General features: G+C 35.4%; 6 protein-coding genes across 7 annotated transcripts; 2 read left to right on the forward strand and 4 right to left on the reverse strand.

Annotated features, from left to right (window-relative positions):
- Positions 1-1,621: 1,621 nt before the first annotated feature.
- On the reverse strand, positions 1,622-3,767 carry LOC119632799 (polycomb protein esc). Its single transcript, XM_038025912.1, has 3 exons — positions 3,461-3,767; positions 3,205-3,400; positions 1,622-3,141 (listed from the first exon to the last, which is right to left on the reverse strand). Exons 1-3 carry the CDS (start codon positions 3,733-3,735, stop codon positions 2,248-2,250), a joined length of 1,365 nt encoding a protein of 454 aa, XP_037881840.1. The 5' UTR covers positions 3,736-3,767; the 3' UTR covers positions 1,622-2,247.
- A 486-nt stretch (positions 3,768-4,253) lies between these two features.
- On the reverse strand, positions 4,254-5,638 carry LOC119632800 (augmin complex subunit dgt2). Of its 2 annotated transcripts, none has more exons than XM_038025913.1 (3): positions 5,350-5,638; positions 4,704-5,284; positions 4,254-4,630 (listed from the first exon to the last, which is right to left on the reverse strand). In XM_038025913.1, the coding sequence occupies exons 1-2, from the start codon at positions 5,582-5,584 to the stop codon at positions 4,821-4,823; spliced, it is 699 nt and encodes a 232-aa protein (XP_037881841.1). In that variant the 5' UTR covers positions 5,585-5,638; the 3' UTR covers positions 4,254-4,630; positions 4,704-4,820. The 2 variants fall into 2 exon arrangements, with proteins under 2 accessions (XP_037881841.1, XP_037881843.1); XM_038025915.1 differs by having other exon boundaries at positions 4,254-4,651.
- Positions 5,639-5,923: 285 nt separating this feature from the next.
- Positions 5,924-9,760, forward strand: LOC119632797 (U4/U6.U5 tri-snRNP-associated protein 1). The gene is made up of 6 exons (XM_038025908.1): positions 5,924-6,304; positions 6,689-7,596; positions 7,667-8,214; positions 8,394-9,167; positions 9,234-9,459; positions 9,528-9,760. Exons 1-6 carry the CDS (start codon positions 6,040-6,042, stop codon positions 9,684-9,686), a joined length of 2,880 nt encoding a protein of 959 aa, XP_037881836.1. The 5' UTR covers positions 5,924-6,039; the 3' UTR covers positions 9,687-9,760.
- Positions 9,761-11,838: 2,078 nt separating this feature from the next.
- LOC119633472 lies at positions 11,839-12,268 on the forward strand. Its single transcript, XM_038027048.1, has 2 exons — positions 11,839-11,930; positions 11,987-12,268. Exons 1-2 carry the CDS (start codon positions 11,922-11,924, stop codon positions 12,215-12,217), a joined length of 240 nt encoding a protein of 79 aa, XP_037882976.1. The 5' UTR covers positions 11,839-11,921; the 3' UTR covers positions 12,218-12,268.
- Positions 12,269-12,362: 94 nt separating this feature from the next.
- On the reverse strand, positions 12,363-15,074 carry LOC119633471 (piggyBac transposable element-derived protein 4-like). Its single transcript, XM_038027046.1, has one exon. The coding sequence runs from the start codon at positions 13,874-13,876 to the stop codon at positions 12,731-12,733; it is 1,146 nt and encodes a 381-aa protein (XP_037882974.1). The 5' UTR covers positions 13,877-15,074; the 3' UTR covers positions 12,363-12,730.
- A 1,718-nt stretch (positions 15,075-16,792) lies between these two features.
- Positions 16,793-21,718, reverse strand: LOC119633381 (protein-glucosylgalactosylhydroxylysine glucosidase). The gene is made up of 12 exons (XM_038026920.1): positions 21,596-21,718; positions 21,157-21,524; positions 20,807-21,097; positions 20,619-20,719; positions 20,276-20,559; positions 19,980-20,218; positions 19,138-19,225; positions 18,881-19,072; positions 18,660-18,828; positions 18,403-18,589; positions 17,771-17,914; positions 16,793-17,680 (listed from the first exon to the last, which is right to left on the reverse strand). Exons 1-12 carry the CDS (start codon positions 21,682-21,684, stop codon positions 17,622-17,624), a joined length of 2,211 nt encoding a protein of 736 aa, XP_037882848.1. The 5' UTR covers positions 21,685-21,718; the 3' UTR covers positions 16,793-17,621.
- Between the last annotated feature and the right edge of the window lie 505 nt (positions 21,719-22,223).

Below are 22,223 nucleotides of genomic sequence, written 5' to 3' on the forward strand. Positions count from 1 at the left end.
TTATCAAATATCCTTATGAAAATACTTTAAATGTATTGAAAATAATTGTTTACCACGAATAAAACAAAAAATTCGGTAACGATTCGTGAAGACCGACGATTCTAAATTCACAGTTTCTGACGAGTTGATACAATCATTCGGTGTTGTTGGTTAAGATGATTATTGCCAAGACACCGCAAAACGTTATTGCAAAATAAAGGGATTTATTAAAATGGGAATTTGGATTTGTTGTCTCCTTAGTTTTAGTATTTCTCATGAAAGGCTCTTGAATAATATGTTAACTGATTTTCGTTTTTACATAATTATTTTAATAATGTCTTACCTATTGACAGAGATTTTGAAAACCTTATAATAAATCAAAAAACGTAAACTAATAAAAGGGAAGAAAAAATCTTAAAGGTATTTTTTTTTATATAGTTTACAATCTATCTCAAAGGATATTAAGCGGATCTTGCATTAAGATGGGAAAAATAACAGAGGTTATTAAAGTCCTTAAAGAGAACGATATAACAATAGAGATCTGGTGATTAAGTAAGTGAAAAGAAACTATAAAAATGTTGAAAATACATTTAAAAAAAGTTTAACTCATGTCTGAAGAGAATATCCAGGATATGGTCTCTATTCACTTTTCTTATATGATTTAATTCATTCAGAAGGTCAAATATTAACAAGGGATTTACATAAATTTTCAATCTGAGTTGATATTTAGAGGAGATGAGTTGAATTCAATTTTTGATAGTGTGAAAAGAAAATAACGCATGAATCTTTTTCAAAACAAATCAAAAAAAATTTCCGAAATGATACAAGGAATAGATGTAGAATGTAAATGCACCTCGGCGTAAATGTCGTGTATAATCGCACATGGTTCAAGTACTCTTCACTCTGTGTATACATAATATATAAATATATATAATAAAAAAATGAATAAGATAGTTGATGAAATTGATGATAAATGATGAGACTGAAAAGAAACATAAAAATTAAAATATGCTTACTTATATTCAACTTTTTTATAATATGAATATATATATATATATATATATATATATATCAACTGTTTTTTGCGTTTTTTAAATAAAACCAATGAAAACCACGAGTTTTACTAACGGATTCTAACATAAATTAACTGACTTCCCCCATATGTTAACGCGTAAAAACAGAGGCGTTAAGATATTTTAAAGCAAATCCAAGATGTTGACGCAAAAATCAGAGATGTTAAGATATGTTAAAAGTGCGGTCAAGATGATAAAAACGAAGCTTAAATGTTAAAATATGTTATTTTTCATTTCAACTTATATATAATATGATTTATATAATTGTTAAAAAAGAGATTGAAATTGTTATCTTTCCAAGTCTGCCAAAATGTCAGCAGTAACACAGACATCACATACCTTAAAAGAATTAAAATCTTTATCATATTTGTTAAACAGAAAGACTTTTGTGGTAAGAGACCTTTCCTAGTTTCAATAATTATCGTTAACTTGCCGGTCGATGTAACATATAATATAATGTTTCTTCATATTTAATGCACTATATATACTTATACTAGGCAGTATACAGTACAACAACTTCATCACATAAGAAGTTCATATTAAATTGAGATATAAATGGATGAGTATTAATTAAGCGACGTTGTTATATACGTGCTTTTTCTTCAAGGTTCGTTTTTTGAATACAACGCTGTAAATTTTTTAAAATTGCGAAACACGATAGATAAAAGTTTAAAAATCGGAACTTTTGTTTTTCTTAAGCAAAGAAAGTAAAACATTACAAAAATGAAGAAAACAAAAAGGAGGTCCTTTCATAACTTAATAACGTTTTTGTTGTCTCTTCGTTAGAAGCTTATAGCACGTTTATTATGCTTATAATTTATTGAATTAGATGAAGAGGTTTATATGCACGGATCTAAGCAAAACATTTTCCACTCCATCCTCTCTTTTTTATGTACTTATTTTAAAGAAAAATTCTCAAAATTTCTTGGCGACATCGAAAGTATTGCACAATATCGAATAAATTGAAAAATCTGTCAATGGCAATGTCGGTGAATTTTTTAATCCAATTCAGTTTTCATAACAATCCAATGTTCTTTCGAATCCGTTGAAATACATTTATATTCATTACGGTGCAAACGACAATATATCTATTGAATTTTAGTGCTTTTATATATGGCATAGGAGATCCAATGTGACTACAAGCGATTGACTTAAAATTACCCATTTTTTCAATCTCTTTTCTTTGTTTTCTCATTTAAATGCATTTATCCCATCGCCAGATGGTGCCGTCATCACATACACATATCAATACGGAGCAATCTTTCGAAAAAGTGCTTTGTCGTATGGCCGAAGTACACTTTGGATGCACTAAACTACTGCATTTTGTCAAGTTCGGATCTGAGCTATCCAATTCCCACACATAGGTCTTCCCTTGCTGATTACCCAAGGCTAGCATTTTATGCCAAAAATTAAAAGCAAAGCGTATAAACCAAATTTCGCATTCTTTGTAATCAAAGTGATGTATTATAGTGATAGCCGTCTCGTGAGGTCGAATCTTCTCTTGTTCTAATTTGCCAGGTTTCCAACATACAATAGAGTTTTCGCATGACTTGGAGAGAACGAAATCACCGAACCACTGAACACAATCCACATAATTGCGATGAATATCTCGCGTTGAAAAGTCAGGAAAATGTTCTTTGATTGTAGGATATGGTGCCGTAGTTTTGGTAGCGTTAAAGTTGTAACTATCATCGATGGCAGCCTTTATGGCGGGTTTAGCTAAACACCACAGTTTTAAAGAATGATCCATACCACTGGACATAATGCGATCGCCACGTAAATCGAAATCTAGAGACAAAACTTCATCACGGTGTCCTTCGACGCCACCAAAAATGGCTACGCAGACGTCGGTCTGAATATTCCATAAACGCAACGAATGATCTTTACTACCCGACAACAATAACTGTGGCAGTTTAGGGTGGAATTTTAATTCATTCACTGCATGACCATGCCCGATGTACTGTTTTGTACACATGTTTTTAGAGAGGTTGAAAATACGTATTACACCCCGATAACCCGCTGCAGCTAACAGAGGATCGGATGTATCCATTTCGTAAGACCAAGCACACGTATAAAAATTTTCATCAGGCTTTAAAAGAGAAGATGTTAACTGACGCTTTCCTTTTTATAAAATTTAAAACGTAAGACATACGTCCGGATCAGCATAGCACTGTAAAAGTTTAATGCCATAAGCATCATCATCTGCGTTTTCCTCCGATCCAAAGGGGCATTCATATATAGAAACACGATCTTTTCCCACCGAGGCAAAAATTGCTTGATCTTTACCAAGAAAATGGTTGAATTGTGCCCCAAACAACGGTTGCATGTGATCCTCTCGTATATGACAGCTGCAAATTGATTTAAAAATAGAATGTTTTCCGGATTTTGTTTACATCCAAATACTTTACTTATATTTATATATAGGTTTGACTACTTTCGGTGATTTCACGCGACGGTTAATTTTGGTAAAACGAGCTCCGGGCGATTTGCTGCGTGAGGTAGTTGTTGTTGTCGTGCTAACACAATCCTCTTTATCTTCATTTTCACTGTCCAACATTGAGTTGAACATAGAAATCGATCGTTCCTGATCGGTTATAATTGTATCTGAAGCGTTCTCTGTGCCACTTTGTTCGCTACAAATTAACAAATTAAACTCTTTGGTTGAATTTCCATTTAAAGTCATTTCTTGTGCGAAATGTCAACAAATAGTTTATTGGATAAGATAAGTGCTAGAAGACGTTGCCACATCATTCAAAGTATTTTACATTTATTTTTGAATTCACCCTGTTCACCACCCCAGTTGCTGCGTAAATAGCACCGTAGGTATTTTTTGGGTTTCATTTTTTCAATAAAAACTTAAGAGCATAAAACATAAAACATTTGGAAATAGCTTTTGATTTTAACCAAAATGGCTGCTTTTCCTATAAACAACATTCTCCAATCTTGGCTACACTAAAATCTCGTCAGGTTAGAAAATAATTGGGCTTGCGAAGAAATTGTTGAGCATAAATAGAAAATAATTCGGCTTGCGATTAAATTAACTTAAATTAAAATATGTCAGATCAGATTTGGGTTTTGTTTTCATTGTTTATAAAATTGTTTAAATTCAAGCGTATATGTTAGATGTTGTGTTTGAAAATATTATCAGCGACACTCGAGCTCCCATAACATCTGTAATCGAATTATCATTTTTTTGAAAATAGGGTAAAATCGAATCTGTAACGCTCGCAATATCTATAATAGTTTTGCCCACCATTTGACCGATTTTAATCGGCTTTACAATGTTTGATTTGAGTTTCAGGTTTGAGTCAAACATCAATTATAGTGTTAGTATTCTTCTCGGAATGATTATTGGCGAACATCCTACTCACCAACCGTCCCAAATCGAAATCTATGCTTTTTGGTCATAAGGATGATTATCTTCTCTACGTGGATATCTTGATTGGCGATTACAGAATAGATATTGTTCACAGTCTTAAGTGCTTGGGGGTATCTCGGGTTAGACATATTATATTATATAATTTTCTTTTCATTTACATTGTTTTACTTTTTTTTCGTTCAAAATGTAAGTTATTTTCCTAGAATGCGTTGAATGAAGGCTGTAAATGGGGAAATGGGAGAAACGATTTGTTTATATGAATAGAAATTTACCTGTGCCAGGCAGATATGTAGACAGTAGTTTTTTATTTATTTGTTCCTCTCCGCACATAACATTCCGATGTAACATCAAATTTACTTGACAAAGATAAGCCTGAGGAAAATGATTTTTTATATGACATTTCCTTCCACTTGTCTTAGAGTATCATTAATATAACCCTCTACTTCTTGTATAGATTTCAAACTATGTTCACTACGTGTCAGCAGTTCGTTAATAAAATAACTGTGCAAAACTTTCGCCTTTAGAAGATCTCGGTTCGCTCTCATCAAAAGCAATTCTAGCTCGTTACCAAGATAGGGACCCATTTTAAGATCGGCAGCCATTTTTAGTAGCTGACATTTACGTTGACGGAATTCAACAATCTTTTCCAAATTCGAACGACGTCGCTTTTCCAACTCAATAATTAGGAACCGAGGATCAAGCTTTTCATTTAATAATTCTGGCAGTTCGGAACGCAATTTTTGCCCAAAATCTCTTATAGGAGAAAGTTTTTCTTGGATATCCTTAATTAGTTGGCGGCGTACAGCACCTCGTTCAGAGTAGCTTAAATTAACCGCACACATGGCTCCGATATCTAAAATATGATACAAATCAAAAATTCTTTGTGAATGTTAATATTAAATTTTTATTATATCGCACCTAATACATATTCGTCCTTTTTATCATTTAAATGCAAATGATTTGCAATTTTTAATAGCTTTTGGGCTTTTTCAACTTGCTCATGATCAGGTAAGGGAATTTCTTTGCAATTCATAGATTTCAGGTGTTGAACAATTACTTGCAGTTTTCGGACATTAGCCAGTTCCTCATTCCTCACCTTGAGCAATTGCTCACGGCTTTCAGCATTCAATAAACGAACTGCGTCGCAATCCATTTGAAAAATTTTTGTTATTTCTCGAAAAATTACGATTTATCCCGCTTTGTTTTTGTTAGTGAACTATTATCAACATAAGTTTTAAAAAAAAAGTAATCGATAAATAAAGTGTTTGATAGTGATTTTTAATACCACGGTGTGGCAATTCAAAGTGATCAGATTGAAAAATTTATTTATCATCGATTTCACTATGTACAAAGCAGCTATATATATAATAAATATTATTTTCTACTCTTATTGATACAACACAGAGAATCGTGATTATTCGAATATATATTGCTTTGTCTTGTGGATATACATTGCGCTTTTTTCCACCCTTGAGAAAATAGTAAAATCGAGTAACCGATTATAGCTGCCAGCATTTATTGTATTCACATCATAAATTACAGGTTTTTTGGTATCTGATTTTTTCCAAATTATTTTCGTCAAAAATATAAGATTAAAAAAAGGAAAAGATGAGATCATCGTCATCTGGAAAGCATAAGCACAAAAAGGAAAAGAAACATAAGCGTCATCGTTCAAGGTCGCCACGTTCTACTGAATATCGCAGTGTGGGCGATGACGAAGAAGGTATAGATCTCACTGGCGATAACTCGCATCATCGTCACAAGCATAAGAAACATAAACAGCACCACCGAGAACGCCATCACAAACAAGCAAATGAAAAGGAGTCCGACCAGCGAAGCGAAGTGATTGCCGTTCCGGAAAGCGATTCCGACAGTAAGTCTTTTTGGGCTGGGCATATAAATATATGTTTTCTTAAGAAACGGGGAAAGTGCGCAGCTTTCTATTTAGGGGTTTCCTTCCCGAAAAAGGGAGATAAATTCTGATGAAAAATTAAGAGCGATATAATTTTTTTTGTTGCATTTCATTGAATCGATTTGGTATGCTAAGCATTTATCTCCCTTGCACTGCGCGCTATTCGAAGGATTGACGATAAATCATCGGTGTTTTTTATTTACTCTCTTTTTCAGACCCATAACTATGGTAAAGGATGAGTGTAATCACGAATTTGTTTCCTTTCTTAATTTGGAATTGAAAAGCGTTCAGTCACAATATTGCTTTGTTTGGTTGCGGCAATTAAAATAAATCTTGTTATTTCAGGTTCCGATTGCGTGGAAGTGCCACTGGACACAAATGAAAATCGTAAAAGCAGGAGCAGAGATCCGGTGGCCCCGCCACCTCCTCAATTATCTAAGTACGCCGAATATGAAAAGGAACGCCTAAAGAGGAAAAGGGAACATTCCAGACAGCGCTTCGACAGGGACACAAAAGAATACGAAGATCGCAATGAACGCGAACATTCAAACAAATACGATGATTATGAAGAGGAACGGGAGAGAGCCAAACGTTATCATGATTATCACTCGGACCATCGGAGTGAACGTGAGGTGAGAGAATACGAGTATGAACAACATGAAGAAAAGCGTTCAAAACGCCCTAGACGTGAATATTATAGCAAACAGGACCGTCCAGAGATATCTGAACATAACTCTACCGAACGCGAAAGTAGGAGTAGTGAACGCGATCATCATTCTCGTTATCGGAATGAACGATCAGAAAGGGAACGAGACGGGGCTAGAGGTCGTGAGCCTAAAGAACGGGAATACTCACCTATTCCTGAAAATGGGGCCGGTGACTGTCTTTCAATAGAAGAGACCAACAGATTGCGAGCCAAGCTAGGTCTGAAACCACTTGAAGAAAACTCGGGCCCCAAACCAACTACCCCGGAGACATCGGACGCTAAGAAGCGGACTGGAGGAAAAGAGCTCAATTCGTACAAAGACGAATGGGGTGAGTTTTTTCACAAACCGGCTGATAATCTCAAAGAAAAAGCTGAAGCAGAGAAATTTCGTGAAAAACTTAAACAGCGTAAAGAAAAGCGTTTTCTGGAAACGCGCTTGGCTCACATACGTACCTTGGGAGAGTCGGATGAAGAGGTTGACGATGTGTCTAAGTGGGTACAGCGTAATAAACGCATAGCTGACGAAAAGGAAGAGGCCGATCGGAGGGTTAGTATCCTATCCTTACATCTTCACATTATATAACGAATATATTATCTTTTCCTTTTTTTTTGATCAGGCAAAAGCCTTAGAGGAAATGGATGCTGAATTCGGAGTCGACGACTTGGTGGAAAAGGAACGTTCAGAAATTCGACGAAAGTCTTACACAGATAAACACCTTAAAGGTCTAAAAGTTGATCATGACGTGACTTCCTTTAGTGAAGGGAAGACTGTTATTTTAACTCTAAAGGATGCTGATGTTCTAGACGAAAAGGTCGGGGATACATTAGTAAATGTCAATATGTTGGACGATGAACGTTATCAGCAAAATGTAGAGAACAAAAAGAACAACCCATTAAACTATGGGTACAATGTATACGATGAGCAGTACGATGAACTGGGCAACCCAATCGAACGAAGCATTCTAGATAAATATGATGAAGATATCGATGGTAAGAAGCTCAAGACGAAAACGTTTGTAATCGGTGAAAATTTGGAAGAGGAACGTGAACGTCAACGTAAATTGCTCAAAATTAAAACGAAATTAGCTGGTAAACGTTTAGAAACATTGGCTGATGCGCAGATAACTTTGGCTTCTGATATCTTGACGGAATCGGAAATGGTTAGGTGAGTACTCTCAGCTTTTGTTCGCGGAAGCAATGATTAACCGGATTTTAAGAAGCCATTACATTTTCAATTGTATTAAAATTCCATTTCTGCTTAATAGGTTTGTAATATTATTACCGAATCGCTTTAAGTAGCCATCATAAATATTTTATCTTACAATTTTTTTTTTTTTTTTCAAGATTTAAAAAGCCTAAGAAAAAAATTAAAAAGCTACGCCAAAAATTGAAAGCTGATGACTTGGCGCCCTTAGCTGATGGGCCGCTCGGTCGACATTTGGGCAATCGCATTGCTCGTCGGCATAGTTCCGATACTGAAGACAATCCCATGAATAAAGCAGCTAACGAAGCAGTAGATTTAAAGATCGAGGAAGACGATGATGACTTGGAGCGTATCCTGGCTAAGGCCAGAAAAGTGAAGCAAAAGGAAAACATAATTAAGAAGTCTTTGCCGATTGATGCAGATCTGCTGAAAGCAGAAATTAAAACGGAGACAAATAATGATGATGGCCAGACGTCTGATGAGCAGGGAAAAGATGGTCATATTGTATTAAATGCCACCGCTGAATTTTGCAGAACATTAGGTGATATTCCAACATACGGTATGTCAGGAAATCGCGAGGAAGCCTCTAATGATCTAATGGACTTTGAGGTGCACGAGGCAGTTGATGAGCGTATAGGTGGTGCAACAAATGAACCAGAATCAAATCACGGTACTTGGAATTCTGTAGATCCGGATGAGGTGATGCAACCAGCTGACTTGGATAATATAGTTGATGAGGTTGAGGAAGTTGCGATTTTAGATGAAGAACCGGATGTAGGAGCGGGCGTGGCAAATGCTCTGCGGTTAGCTTTATCTAAAGGTTACTTGGAAAAGGAAGAAAAAAATCGACCAAGTAATTCTAAAATGGCTCATCTCCAAGCAAAAAATTACTCCATTGAAGATAAAACCACGGGGTAAGTTTAGCTGTACGATAACCGAACAACGAAAAGTTTTACTGAATATTCACCTTCCTTTTGTAGAGATGATGAGAAATTTGGACGAAGGGATCGCTTTCACACAGGTCCTATCGTAGATTTTCGAGATAAGGATAATTTTAAGCCCAACATAAAGCTGGAATACATTGACGATAACGGACGTATTTTAAATTTGAAAGAAGCTTTTCGTTATTTATCGCATAAATTTCATGGCAAAGGTCCGGGCAAGAATAAGATTGAGAAGCGCTTGAAGAAAATGGAACAAGAAGGGGTAAAGTAACAAAATCACTTATAAAATGATAAATTTTAATTTGAAAAAATTGCTTTCTTTTTCCTTAGTTGATGAAAACTATGAGCTCTACGGACACGCCATTGGGCACATTGAATATGTTGCAACAAAAACAAAAGGAAACTAAAACCGCTTTTGTTGTACTGAGCGGTGGTAAGCAAACGGCTGCCGCGGCCGCCGCCGGCACTTCAATTTCGAAGTTTAAGTAAACTTGCAAAGCAAACATGTACACCTCCTCGACAACTATTTCCGGAATTTTTAAAAGGAACACACAATTGATTTCAAAAAAAAATAACAGCAATTACACAAATAATTGTGATGCAATAGTTTATCAAATATTAGGATTATCGTAAAGCCCTTGTAATGAATCTTTGTCTTATAATTATTTTTATACGTTTGTTTATTACCGTCATACCAACATACCAACACATGCAATCATTAATTAAAATACGGCACTTATTGATTTCCGGATCCAGTCACATTTTAAATATATTTCTTTTTAAAAGTGCACATATATTAGAGCTACTATAAAAAGTATCGAGACAATATCGGTTTTCTTAAACTTATCCAATTAGAACGTGAGTATAAATATGTTACCCATGCCTTTATGATGGAATAAATTCTAAAATTTAAGACGACTCACACAGCGGTTCGGAGACGATCGTATTGGACGCTCGACAAAATCTTGTTCAATTGGCGTGGGAAAAACTGCGCAGGAAACATAGAATGTATTCGAGTATGAACACTAGGGTCAAATGTATTTGCTTTCCTTACAATAAAATATCTTAAGCGAATAATCTGTTCTTACATTCTACTCATTATTTTTATTTTAGTCGAAGTTTTATAATCTCATTTATTGGCATTAAATTGGATTGCCATTAGCTCAGTTGGGTCTATCATTCATTTGCGGATACAGTGACAGAATTTGGACAACGAGATTAGACCAGATTCGGGGCAAGAACAACTTTAAACCTAATATAAAACGGGAGATCGTTGACGCAAGTGGTCGTGATTGCAATTTTAAAGAAAATTTCTGTTATTTGGGAGGGATTCTGTCATTTTATCACTAAAAATATATTGACGTTCTAATCGAAAACGCTGGGGATTTATTGGTAAACGTCAATATATTGGGCGGTGGACATTACCAGCGAAATGCAGAGGACAACAGGAATTTACTAAACTACGAATATAATTTATACAATGAGCGTTAGGATGAATTGGGCAACTCCATGAAGATAGCGATAGTAAGAAGCTCAAGACGAAAACATTTGTATTCGGTGAAAATTTGGAAGAAGAACGCGAACGTCAATTCATTTGGCGGCTTTTTCCGCCAAATAAATTTTTTTAGCTTATTTTTTTTAACAATTTTTGTGACCGATTTTTTCTTCTTCATTTTGAGGCAAGGCAGTTAGGCTCCATAAAATTTTTTTTTCGCATATCGGACTTTGAGCTTAAGCTGAAGACTTGTGTTAATTGATTATAGTCTGAGCCGGATAACTGCAGGGTTGTAAAGGTCACGGCCTGTCATTGGATACCCGATACCAGCCTATAGCTATTCCATACTATATATATACCATATATAGTTGTATGGAAAATCGTCGCAAATTTCCAATAACGCCAGTTCTTGGGTCAAGACACTTGTACCGAATTTCATCAAAATATCTCGAAAGTTGCAGCCTGTAGATTGAACATAAGAAACCAGGATGGACGGTCCGATAGGTGGACAGACAAGCTTAGATCGAATCGCTATTTTATAATAAGTAATGACCGAATTGTTCAATTGAAAAGTAGAATTAATTTATTACGAAAAACATTTTAAGAGGCCAATGCTATGTCTTTAAAAAAAACGGATCAAACAAAGATTCAAGTTGGACCAGCTGAAGGAATTGATTAGTTTTTTTAGCTTCTTGCCTGCTGTATTCGAATTCCATCGATGGGTATATGTTTCTTGCGTGACCTCACTGTCGAAACATTCTCAAGGAAAAATAAGTGAAAGAAAGTAACTCAAGGATTCATTACATTATCAGCGTCATTTTACAAAGGATGCATACCTGTCCTTAGAAAATTAAAGTTTATTAAAGATTAAAGATAAGTTCAATATATTTAACCATCATTATTTATAATAATTAGTGCCAATACGGCTACAAGTCTCTTGCGGCGCGATTATTAACAACAGTAATGATAAAGATGTTAATAAAGCAGCATAAAATGTCGTACCATATAAAACGTAAGGCTAAAATTCAGATGTGAGTATAATTTCCTTCACAGAATCGATAGTAGCCGAGGCAAAAATAATAGTTTTGCTTGGATATCTGATTTTTAATTATAATAACCATCCCAGCGCATTCTCATAACTTATTTAGAATATAAAACAATCGATAACTGTTATGTTTTGATATTGCCATCTCTAAATAATTCTCCGGTTGGTTTTTATACTTAATAACATGGACAAAGTAACTAAACTTCGTGTATTCTAATAATCAAAATAATTTATGTTTCTCTTTTACAGACACCAAGCAAAGAATCAAAAAAGTCTAAAAAACGAAGAACATCAACGGACACATCCAAAATAGATGATAAAGGAATTATACGTAAACAAAAAGAATTAATGAGAGTTTTGCATGTGAAAACCTTTCAACTTCAACATGGTAATCTTTCATATTTGGATTACGTGGAATTACGGGAGGAATTGCTTCGATTAAACGCCCTTAAAGATTTATTTCACAGGATGTCTGTTTAAGTGTTAGAAGTTAGAAGATTGTGTAATTTAAGGAAGAAAAGACGACTGCGCATATTGATTGCATTGCAAAAAGTGTATTGTTAGGCATCTTATACCTACCGATACATATATTTCTCAATTTTAGATTGTATAAGAAAAAGAAGACATTCAAAAGGTAAAAAAAAACTTATTTATTAACGCAAGTTCTGCATATGATAATTTTTCTAGAATGTTCGGTACATATATTTTTTTTACATAAACTGCAACGCTGCTTCGACAGTCTGCTTTTTTTGGGTGGGCACATGTGACAGCGTCGTCGAATGTCGCTCTTAATTGACGTATCATCCGTCTGTGGCTTAACGTCCATGCTAGCAGATGTATGATCAAGGACATCGTTTATGCCTGCGACAGCATGCTTACTCAAATGCTGCGGCGTTGTGTGTGTGGCACTACCATGTCCTCTACTAAACTTTTTAAAAACAACTTGCGTTGTAGTTTCGACTTCGAATGATTCCAATTCGGATAGATGTTTAGTCAGATGATTTTTGCAGCTATTGCACACACGTCAACTAAATTATAAAATAGGACATTTGGCCATCTGTTAGTTTTACGTCTTGCGGTAAATGATTGCGCCATTTGATCCAAAAGATTAACTCCTACTTTCGTTGTGTTATAAAATGTGTTGATTGTAGATTTGTTTTTATTATTCACATCGATTTCTGCGTTGTGATGTAATGTTGATAATAAGAGCACAGCCTTATTTTTCTTTGGTACATAGCTTACTAACGTAATATTTTTCCTGAAGCCAAATATATTACTCTCCACTTCTCGATGTCTGTGAGGTAAAAATGCGGGCGGTATGCTATTCTTATTTTTCCGAAGAGCTCCAACTGACGTCAATCCCATTTTCAATAAACTTTGAGCCAGTTCGCAGCTCGTAAAGAAGTTATCATACGTGATACAGCGGTTACTACTTTGAAATGGCGTACACAGCTCCTCAACGCATCTCTGCGCCATATTTTGCTCTCGATTGGGTCTTTCCTGTCCAAGATACGGAATTCCATTCAATGGATAACTGTTGCTGCTGTCGCATATCCAAAATATTTTAATACCGTACTTGTCCGGTTTTGATGGTACGTATTGCAAAAAAGATACTTTTCCGCGATAAGGAACTAACTGTTCATCGATCGTCAGAATCGGTCCAGGTATATAGTGTTTCGATAAATTTTGGTTGACTATTTCCCAAAAATCTCGAAATGGCGCAAACTTATCCCTGCGAGCTGATCGTGTGCTCTTATCGTCGAATCTCAAGTGGCGCCTCAAATTTGCAAATCTGTTTCTTGACATGCACGCTCTAAATAATGGATTGCCGTGTAAAGGGTCCCAAAATTCCCCAATTTTACTTATACCGCCTTTTTTCAGACCCGCATTTATAACAAGGCCAATAAAAGCCCGTACTTCGATCGGATCCGTTCTTTTCCATTTGTCAGCAGCCACTCTCTGCCCTTCAATGTTGGTGTATTTGACAATCATGTCGGTAATTTCTTTATCGAAGAATAATGAAAAGGCGTCCAGCGTGCAATCAATATGCTTGCCTGGTGGAAGCCTTACGGTATGAATATCTTCTCTAATGAGAAGGACCGAATGTTGTTGACTATAAGGTGTGCTTCTCCATTCCATGCCTCCTCCTCCTCCTCTGCAACGTATTCATCACCGCTACTCAGGGAAAGCTCATCATCAACATCGGAATTGATTTCTGCTGCATTTACCCCGCTTTCTGAACAATCACTTTGATTGTCTTCCAATTCAGCCTTATTATCATCAGTGTCACTCAGTTCAGCCATAGCATGACGAATTTCTGCCTCAGTCAAGAAAATGCTGTGCCGCTTAGCCATTTCTTTAAAACGGGCTTATGCCGCAATTTAATTTTCTTTTTTTTTTATAAGTCACAAAAAACACGCAAAGCTAAAAAAATCGATAGATGAACATAGAATTTGTTATCACAACGAATGTCAACTGGACTTAAGCTTCTCATACGTTGAATTAGTTGAATCTATCATTTGTTTTCTTATGCTCATACACATACGTCTCTCATCTGACAGCGCTTGCATAAAACAATGTAACCGTACTTACTGTGATGCACGTAAAGTGTCAAATAATGTAATAATGGATTGTGTATTGTATGACCGGGAGTCACCTCGCGGTATAGAAGTGAACATGTCACGAAAAGCGTTAACGTTCACCTCTTGATTAACTACACATTTGTAATAAATACTTATTTTTTGATGTTAATTTTAAGGAAAACACATAAAAAATAATTTTGGCAATGCAGTATGATATAATCAAAAAATGTATGTTCAACGTTCAAATGTGACTTCCGGTCACATCGTGGTCTAATTTCTCATTCATTTTCGTCATCACATATATAAGATATTAGCGCTGCATTTTCGCACCCTTTACAGAGTTTGCAGTAGAAATGTGATTTTGTGCCGTGTAAATGGTGCAAAACTCTTCTTCGCGGATAGAAGCAATCATGCCAATCGTTGCCGATTCTGCATGAATTCTGCATTCGAATTCTATATTGAGTGTCATAAGGACGCTACCAGCATATCTTGTTGCCGCATAAAGACTTCTATGGAAGGGATTGCGCAACGTAGCGCGTCGTAAATCTACGTCTTCTACACTGTTTTAATGGTTATCACACTAGACTCAACGGGTAATGAATTGGACAGGTGTGATGCAGAATTGATGCGGAATTAACATTTCAAACTTTGCCGCATTTTCACAAGACGAACGATTTATTGCTATTTTTCGGGGTTTAAATGCTTGCATGCGTTGCTGCAAGTGAAACCATATCGCTAGCATTTGTTTACAATACAATCAATTAATTAATTATTTAATTAATTAATTTAATTAATCGGGAAAAACGTTCTTTAATTTTTTTTTTAATAAATGCATTTATAAATTAATATTGGGTTTGAAAGATGAACCATATGATTATGTTTTCGTTTTCATAAATACATCACAGTTTTGGTTGTCAAAATCAACGCATGCAGGAATTTTAAAGGTTTGCAAAAATTTGCGTTCACGCTACAACGTGAGCTATATTTTCAACTACAAATCAATTTTAGTTCGACAATTCGCGAGCCGTTCACAACGTGTAATGCAATCACTGTGCTGTACTTTACAATCTTGTTAGATCCATTTCGTAATTACAGACACTTGGCCAGACGAACATGATTTTTTCAATCTCAAATATTTTCTTGATAAATCCAAATAATTTCTGTCTTGTTTTTCCTCTTGTTCCATAAGTTTTTCTAAATGCACGTTCATGGCATGTTTGCTTGTATTCGTATACTAAAAGCTTGGAATCTTGTACAGAATTTAAGAGATTCTATATAGAGGATTGGATCATTTCTACTGCAAATTTTGTATAGAATACAAAAAAAACGCTACTATTTGTCAGTTTATTTCTATTTGTATATAAAGACAATTAATTATTGACGGTATCTCAATTTTTCTTCAAATAGAAATACATGCGCTCGTATTTTGCAAAAGCGATTTCAACGTTAGTAAAATTTTTTTTTTTTGACTTTTTTAAGAGGGTGGATTAGGTTTGTTGATAGTAATATCAATATACCCATTAGAGAAAAGCAAAATTTTATGATATTTGATTTTTGTAAGGGAAGCGCTTCCAAGCACTGAACGCATCATATACCAACTGTCGTGCTTATATATAGTTGAATACATAACCTGTATAGCTTTACTGGAGTGTATTTCGTATAATAGAAAAATATTTCACAATGTATTCAGTGCGCTTAGCGCTATTATGGCCGAAGGCATTTTCTTTTTTGCAAAAAGAGTTTTAAGACGTCTGTACAGATATCTGCATAAGGCCCCAGGAATACATTCAACTGAAGTCCTAGGCAGAATGAACGCGTTTGTATCGTCCACTGCTGCAATGATGCAACACTTTTAATGAGTTGAATATTGAGCTTGCGTTTTGTTTACATAAATTGATGACAATTTGATTAGATGGCTTCTGCTTACATAATCGTTTATAATGCGAAAAATTTCTTTAAAAATTGTTTTTTCTTTTTTTTGAGGAAAAGACATTTGTAATTACTTTTGGTAAATTAACAATAATTAATTTTATGACTAAATAAAGCAATATTTCATTGAATCGTGTCATTTTGAAATCATATGACGTTCGAAATGTCAATCATATGATTTTTTATGATATAAACATCATTGTTAAGGCAGAAGCGTGCAGAAAAATTAAACATTTCCTGTCCACTCATTTACGATACTGCAGCAACTCAATGCAAGCCATACGTTGAACTATAACTGAACAAATACAACAAATTGTGCGTATTAAGCATAATGTTTTGATAGAGTGTAAAGGGTCCGATATTGAGATTAAGTGATAGACCTCGTTTAGGTTTCCGCAAACAACTCTGAGCGGCTTAAACAGCTCATAACTATCTTTTCATTAACTAAACCTAATGAAAATAGAGTGCTTCGAGAGGTGAGTAGGGACATTAAAGTTTAAATGGGCGAATCGATAGTACCGTTTATTAACTTAATTAAGACGGAAACATCAAGAAAAAAATCTACGTTTCTCAAGTGATGGTAAAGACAACACAGGAGGAGGCAGAGAGACAACAGGGCCCCAACCCAAAGAAGGAAGCTTCTTGCATTTTCTTAGATTTAATTTCACAAAATAGAATCAACACCACGTAACCAAATTGTTTGCGTCAATTTGAAGCTTATACGATTGCGATTCCTAGGAAAAGGATGGAACGAGCTTAACATAATCAGCGTATATTAAGATTTGGGTGGCTTTAATCACCGAGGTGGGATCATTAATGGATAAATTGGATAAAAGGGGTTCTAAGTAGTGGTTGTCCATCTATCTGCTTGTCCGTCCGTATATAGTATGTTGTAAATATTCTCCTGGCCGCAAAAATGAAGCTATCGACTTGAAATTTACAGAAACTTTGGAAGTTTCTTCACGTAGCTTGGCACTGAAAATGGGATAAATCGGTCGAAGGATCAGAATCAATCAATCAATCAATTTTTGCTTATTACCGATAAAATACAGCAGACAAATCTACATAAATTTGAACCCATATACCACAGACAGTTTCAAAAACCACGCATGTTTGTCTGTTCGTCTATCTGTCTGCGTAACACGGAAATATGCAAATTTTCTCTTACCCAATTTATATAGATGAACATAGAATATCATGAAATGATGATAGTATATGTATATATATTATATATAAAAATTATACACTAGTCAAGAAGAACGTGCTCGAACTTAATTGCTCTCAGTGTTTTGGTTATTTTTTAATAAAGTTAAACCATGAAAAATATGCATAAAAATACTATAATTGTTTAATGTTGTATATTAAGTTGAGGATCACAGCTTCGATGTAAACTCTGGCGTTTGGATGGTAACAGTTTCGTTTTCTAAAGATACTTGTTTTTAAAAAGAACGAAGGGAAGAGTATTTATTAATTATATTGGAAAGATCAAAAATTCCTACTATACAAGTACTATTTGGCTTACTTGCGCAGTTATCCGTTAAGATGATCGGTTCCGGGGTTTTCCCCATTAATTGTAAAGGAAGGCTGCCTAAGCTTAAGCAGGTTAATAGAGAGTTCCCATTGCCAAATATCTTTAAGGCGAATGATGCGTTACCAAATTTTATGCCTTGGGAACAGAAAAATTCATTAACAACATAATAAATAAATGTAAGAGTTTTGAACGAAAGATGTCATTTTAAATCGCGGCTTATTCTTGAAGCGTAAATCTACAATTATCATTGTGACAACCCTTGGCCGGTTAAAGATATGGATTTCCTGATTGGATATTAGAGATGCATAAGCAGGCTCCAAATTATTCATTGTCTTAGTCCAATAAGATTTTAAAAGTAGAACACGCAAAAGTAGTAATCGGAAAAACACTTTAACAATAATGGACGATCGTATAGTTTTGGGCGAGCGTTGTTATTGGAACTTATTGACCTTTGATTAGGTTTTATGCGGCTGCTTCGACCGTTACAATGACTGCCAACTGGCCTTTTTTGGTCTGAAATTAATGTTATGAACGCAACACGGCTCTTAAAACTATAACTTTGTAGCATGAAAAGTTTCCGCTGATTTAAAACGACACATCTTGTTGAAAGATGCTTCGTATACCTTTAACAGTAAACGATTTGATTGCGGGCAGTAAATGACTTTGTTTAAGCAACATTTGCGATCTGCCCTTTGGATCTAAATGAAAACGAATACCGGCATAACCATAAAGAATTGATTGGAGAAAGCCACCTATTCCTGTTAGAAAATTCGAGGAACCTTTAAAAGGAAAAGATGTTTCGCTCCATACCTAAACAAAGAGAACAGAGAATAAATACGTGAGATTTTCTTTCCATATTCATTCAAGTACATGTATTCACCTTAAATTCCGATCTTATGTAATTCTCAAAACCTTTTAGGAAATACTCATCAGCCTTTGTTTTAAAACCGACGTCTAAAAAGTTTATGGCGAACATAGACCAAGTCATAGCTGGACCCGAAGCACGTGTTACATTCTCATAAAGTACTAAATCATTGTAGCGTGTTGTACTATGGAAGGAGATTTAGTTGAAAGAATCAAAGAAATTCAAACTTTATTAACTTGACCATATCGAGTTGCAAAGGGAAACCTAAAAGGATAGCGTCCGCCTGTTTAATTTGCTCTCCCGTCTCATAGCCAGCATACTCAGGATGATAATCGTTTGATTTGTTATAAGGTAGATACATCTTTTGAGCTACGTTCAACCATGCTTTGCTTTGTTCAGTTTGATTCCAACATACGGATGAGACAAAACTATGGCAATAACATTAAGGCTTGTCAGAAAGTAACGTTCCTGATGCTTTTAACACGGAACTAACCTAGCGAATTCCAATGCTTTTTTAAACGCTACATTTGTATAAGCATTATCATTAACATGATTATGGTCTTCATCAGGCCCCATGACATCTGCGAAAGATGGGAGAATGTTTTTTTTTAAATATGTCTATAATAAATACATTCAATTCTTTTTGCACGGTTTTCTTTAATCCTTAAGGCAAAGACTGAGAACATCTATTATAACTGCTTTTTCATAGTCAAACAAAAGTAGCGAACATAATGCTTTTGCCGACAAAAACATAATTACCATAGAATTGAGTTACCGTGCAGAGATATAATTTAACGGCGGGTTTACGTGATGTTTTTCCGGGAGCCTTTCTTTCGTGCAAAAGGAAAGTAGGGCTGTATTGCTCTGTAGAAAATTTATCATAGCAACTACAGTGAAGTATACATCCCCGATCATAAGCAGATTCTGGTTGGACACAATAATGTCCGTCTTTCAGCCCGCGAATATATCAATAGAAAGTTAAGATTTAGTTCGTTTACCTCTAGCTTGAGCTTAGGTATGGAAACGAGAGTGATCTAAGCACGTAAATGCTTAGAAAATATTTGCATAACTTGTCGCAAGTATTAGTCTAGAACTTGATATGTCTATTTATCGAAGCCACATCAAAATTTGATGTTTGAAACGACATGGTCGCTACACCGCTGCAGTAAAAACGGTACAAGGTACTTCGCCTTAAAACAGATATTGCTTCAGAACTACATACAACTGCATACCAGGGCACAAATATTGGCGATCGGTAGACTGACTTACCGATAACTAGGGAAAAGCGCCTGAGCTTTGTATAGATTTCATTTCCTCCTGCTGGATTTTACTTACTCTCAACATGGTATAGATCGGTTGTAATATTCCAAGAAACACGACTAATTAAAAATTCAGCAATTTCGCTGGCCAAGGTCCAAGCAGTTCCACACAGCCAAGTCTCATCGTGGGTGACTGCATAGAAATGCTGCAGAGCCAAAACTATGTCGGCTGATATGTGGATTTGTTGTTGAGCCACTTCAGGGCAGCATGGATTAGTTACTTCGACGCCAGTAAAAGCGCTTTCCCAAGGAAATCTATAATTTACATGGAAATCTTAAAGCTAATGTTTCACATACGGAAAATACTTTTACCTCGCCCCTCGATAACCGGTTGCCATAGCATTGTAATTGGCTGCCGCTAAACGGTCGGAGCGATATTTAAGCAATCTGCGTGACCAATCCGTATTGAGATGCGTTATTATGGGCAGCATCCAAATTTCAGTATCCCAAAAGCTGTGACCCTGATAGTCGGCATCCAATTGACCACGAGCTAAACCTGTAGGACTTAAGCCACAGTATGGATTATTAGGCTGATTGCTTGTGGATGAAGGCAACGAATTGGCCAAATAAAAAATGCCAGCATTTATTATTTGAGACTAAAAAAGAAAAGTGGAAACTTAACTAAAGCAGAAGAGCGGAGGAAAGTGATTTATACCAAAACGAGACTTCCTTTAATTTCAATACGAAAATGCTCCCAAAAATGTTCCCATTCTTGGGCGTGCTTATTGAGCAATTCTTGCGAGCTAAACCTTAAAACTGAAAAACGCATAAGCGAATGAGTTCACTAAAAATCATTTTCTTAATTGAAGAATCGAATACAGACGATAACAATTGATTGCTTACCATTTCGCATTTCTTTCAAGGCCACATGTTTCTTATGATCAGCGGTTAATATGAAGCGATAACTCATATATTTTTGTCCGTTCTTCAATTTTAAAAATTTTCCTTCAGGGGGGATGCAGTCATTCTCAATAATGTATACAGTGGAACGCTGCGTTTGAAATTGAGGATCTTCTACTTGGCGTGTCAATGCCTTATATATAAAAAAATTGTTGCTATTCGACGCTTTTTCTTGTATATCGAAAGCCTCGCTTTTATTACCAGAATTTTGTTGCAACTTTATGAGCAAGGTTTCTGAACAAGAAAGAATTCAAATTTTTTGATGATCATAAGAAAAGATTATTTCCTTTTACCTTGACTGCTGGTACGGCTTACACTTAAATCGTAGACTAAAGCTCGATTGAAATATCGATGAGCATAAATTCTTTGAATAATTTGTACCGTATCTCCTAAGGAGACACTTAAGTTTTGTTGCCATTGAAAGTAACCGCCTTCCAAATTCATAACATACTGCGTCGGAGGAAGTTGATATTGACGGTAGGCCCGTAAATGCTCTGAGAAAACCTCTATCGTTAGATTTAAATTGTGCGGTAGACGAGCGCGACGGCTATTCCCAGCTTCACCATTGTAGACACCATTGAAATAAATCGCATCACCAAAGACCGTAAAGCCTAAATGTCCATTAGCTAAGCTAGGCATAAAATTTAAGTCCTTTGGAAGGCTACAAGGAATAAAATTTTTCAAATTATTATTAATCTATGGGATAATTTGTTGTTATGAGAACTTTTTTACCTAGATGTTGCTAAATGGAATTCATTATTCTCAGCGAAAGCAAGCGCAGCATTTTGTATGAGACACAATTGTATTACAAATGAAAACATTATCAAGACTAAACGGAGAAGTAAACGGTTCAAACTGGTAAACTTTTAAGCAAGAACTTCCGCAGTTATACAACTGTGCTGATAAATTAAAGCGAATCGATAATGATATATGTATTCTTATTATACATGTGTGTGTAGATATAGAAATATAGTTGTATGTCTTTAAGAAATAAACAAACACAAAGTACGAGATAAATTTTAAGTGCTATTCTTCCATAGGTGATAATTTCCGGGAAAATTTGAAGAAATGTTTTAAGCAAAATTAGAAACTTGGGAAAAAACATTAAACAAATAGAAAATTATATGCGGTTGTGAACGAATCCTTTATACCCACTGTCTCTATTCGAGAAGAAAGTAAAAAAAAAAAAAAAAAAATTTTCGCGTTCTGTAATTGTCGATGGATGTGGTCGCTGCTGCTATCATTGTAGAATAAAAGAAAAGAAACGCCTGCTTAGTGTAGTTAATGAGCAAAGATAAGGAGAACGGAAAGAGGAACTGTTCGCGATTCATCCAGCATTGGTGATATGCACTTTGGTCGA

This window comes from Glossina fuscipes, unplaced genomic scaffold (assembly GCF_014805625.2).
Source record: "Glossina fuscipes isolate IAEA_lab_2018 unplaced genomic scaffold, Yale_Gfus_2 2, whole genome shotgun sequence".
In the NCBI taxonomy this organism is placed as follows: Eukaryota; Metazoa; Arthropoda; class Insecta; order Diptera; family Glossinidae; genus Glossina; species Glossina fuscipes.

Coding starts and splice junctions, on each gene's coding strand:
- LOC119633381 (XM_038026920.1), bottom strand. CDS start 21,684: ATGTTTTCATTTGTAATACAATTGTGTCTCATACAAAATGCTGCGCTT. Junction 20,560..20,618: donor TTAAAGGAAGTCTCGTTTTG/GTATAAATCACT, acceptor TTTCTTTTTTAG/TCTCAAATAATAAATGCTGG. Junction 19,073..19,137: donor AAAGCATTGGAATTCGCTAG/GTTAGTTCCGTG, acceptor TTATTGCCATAG/TTTTGTCTCATCCGTATGTT.
- LOC119632797 (XM_038025908.1), top strand. CDS start 6,040: ATGAGATCATCGTCATCTGGAAAGCATAAGCACAAAAAGGAAAAGAAA. Junction 7,597..7,666: donor AGGAAGAGGCCGATCGGAGG/GTTAGTATCCTA, acceptor TTTTTTGATCAG/GCAAAAGCCTTAGAGGAAAT. Junction 9,168..9,233: donor ATTGAAGATAAAACCACGGG/GTAAGTTTAGCT, acceptor TTCCTTTTGTAG/AGATGATGAGAAATTTGGAC.
- LOC119633471 (XM_038027046.1), bottom strand. CDS start 13,876: ATGGAATGGAGAAGCACACCTTATAGTCAACAACATTCGGTCCTTCTC.
- LOC119632800 (XM_038025913.1), bottom strand. CDS start 5,584: ATGGATTGCGACGCAGTTCGTTTATTGAATGCTGAAAGCCGTGAGCAA. Junction 5,285..5,349: donor AAAGGACGAATATGTATTAG/GTGCGATATAAT, acceptor ATCATATTTTAG/ATATCGGAGCCATGTGTGCG.
- LOC119632799 (XM_038025912.1), bottom strand. CDS start 3,735: ATGACTTTAAATGGAAATTCAACCAAAGAGTTTAATTTGTTAATTTGT. Junction 3,401..3,460: donor AAACCTATATATAAATATAA/GTAAAGTATTTG, acceptor ATCAATTTGCAG/CTGTCATATACGAGAGGATC. Junction 3,142..3,204: donor AGTGCTATGCTGATCCGGAC/GTATGTCTTACG, acceptor TCTCTTTTAAAG/CCTGATGAAAATTTTTATAC.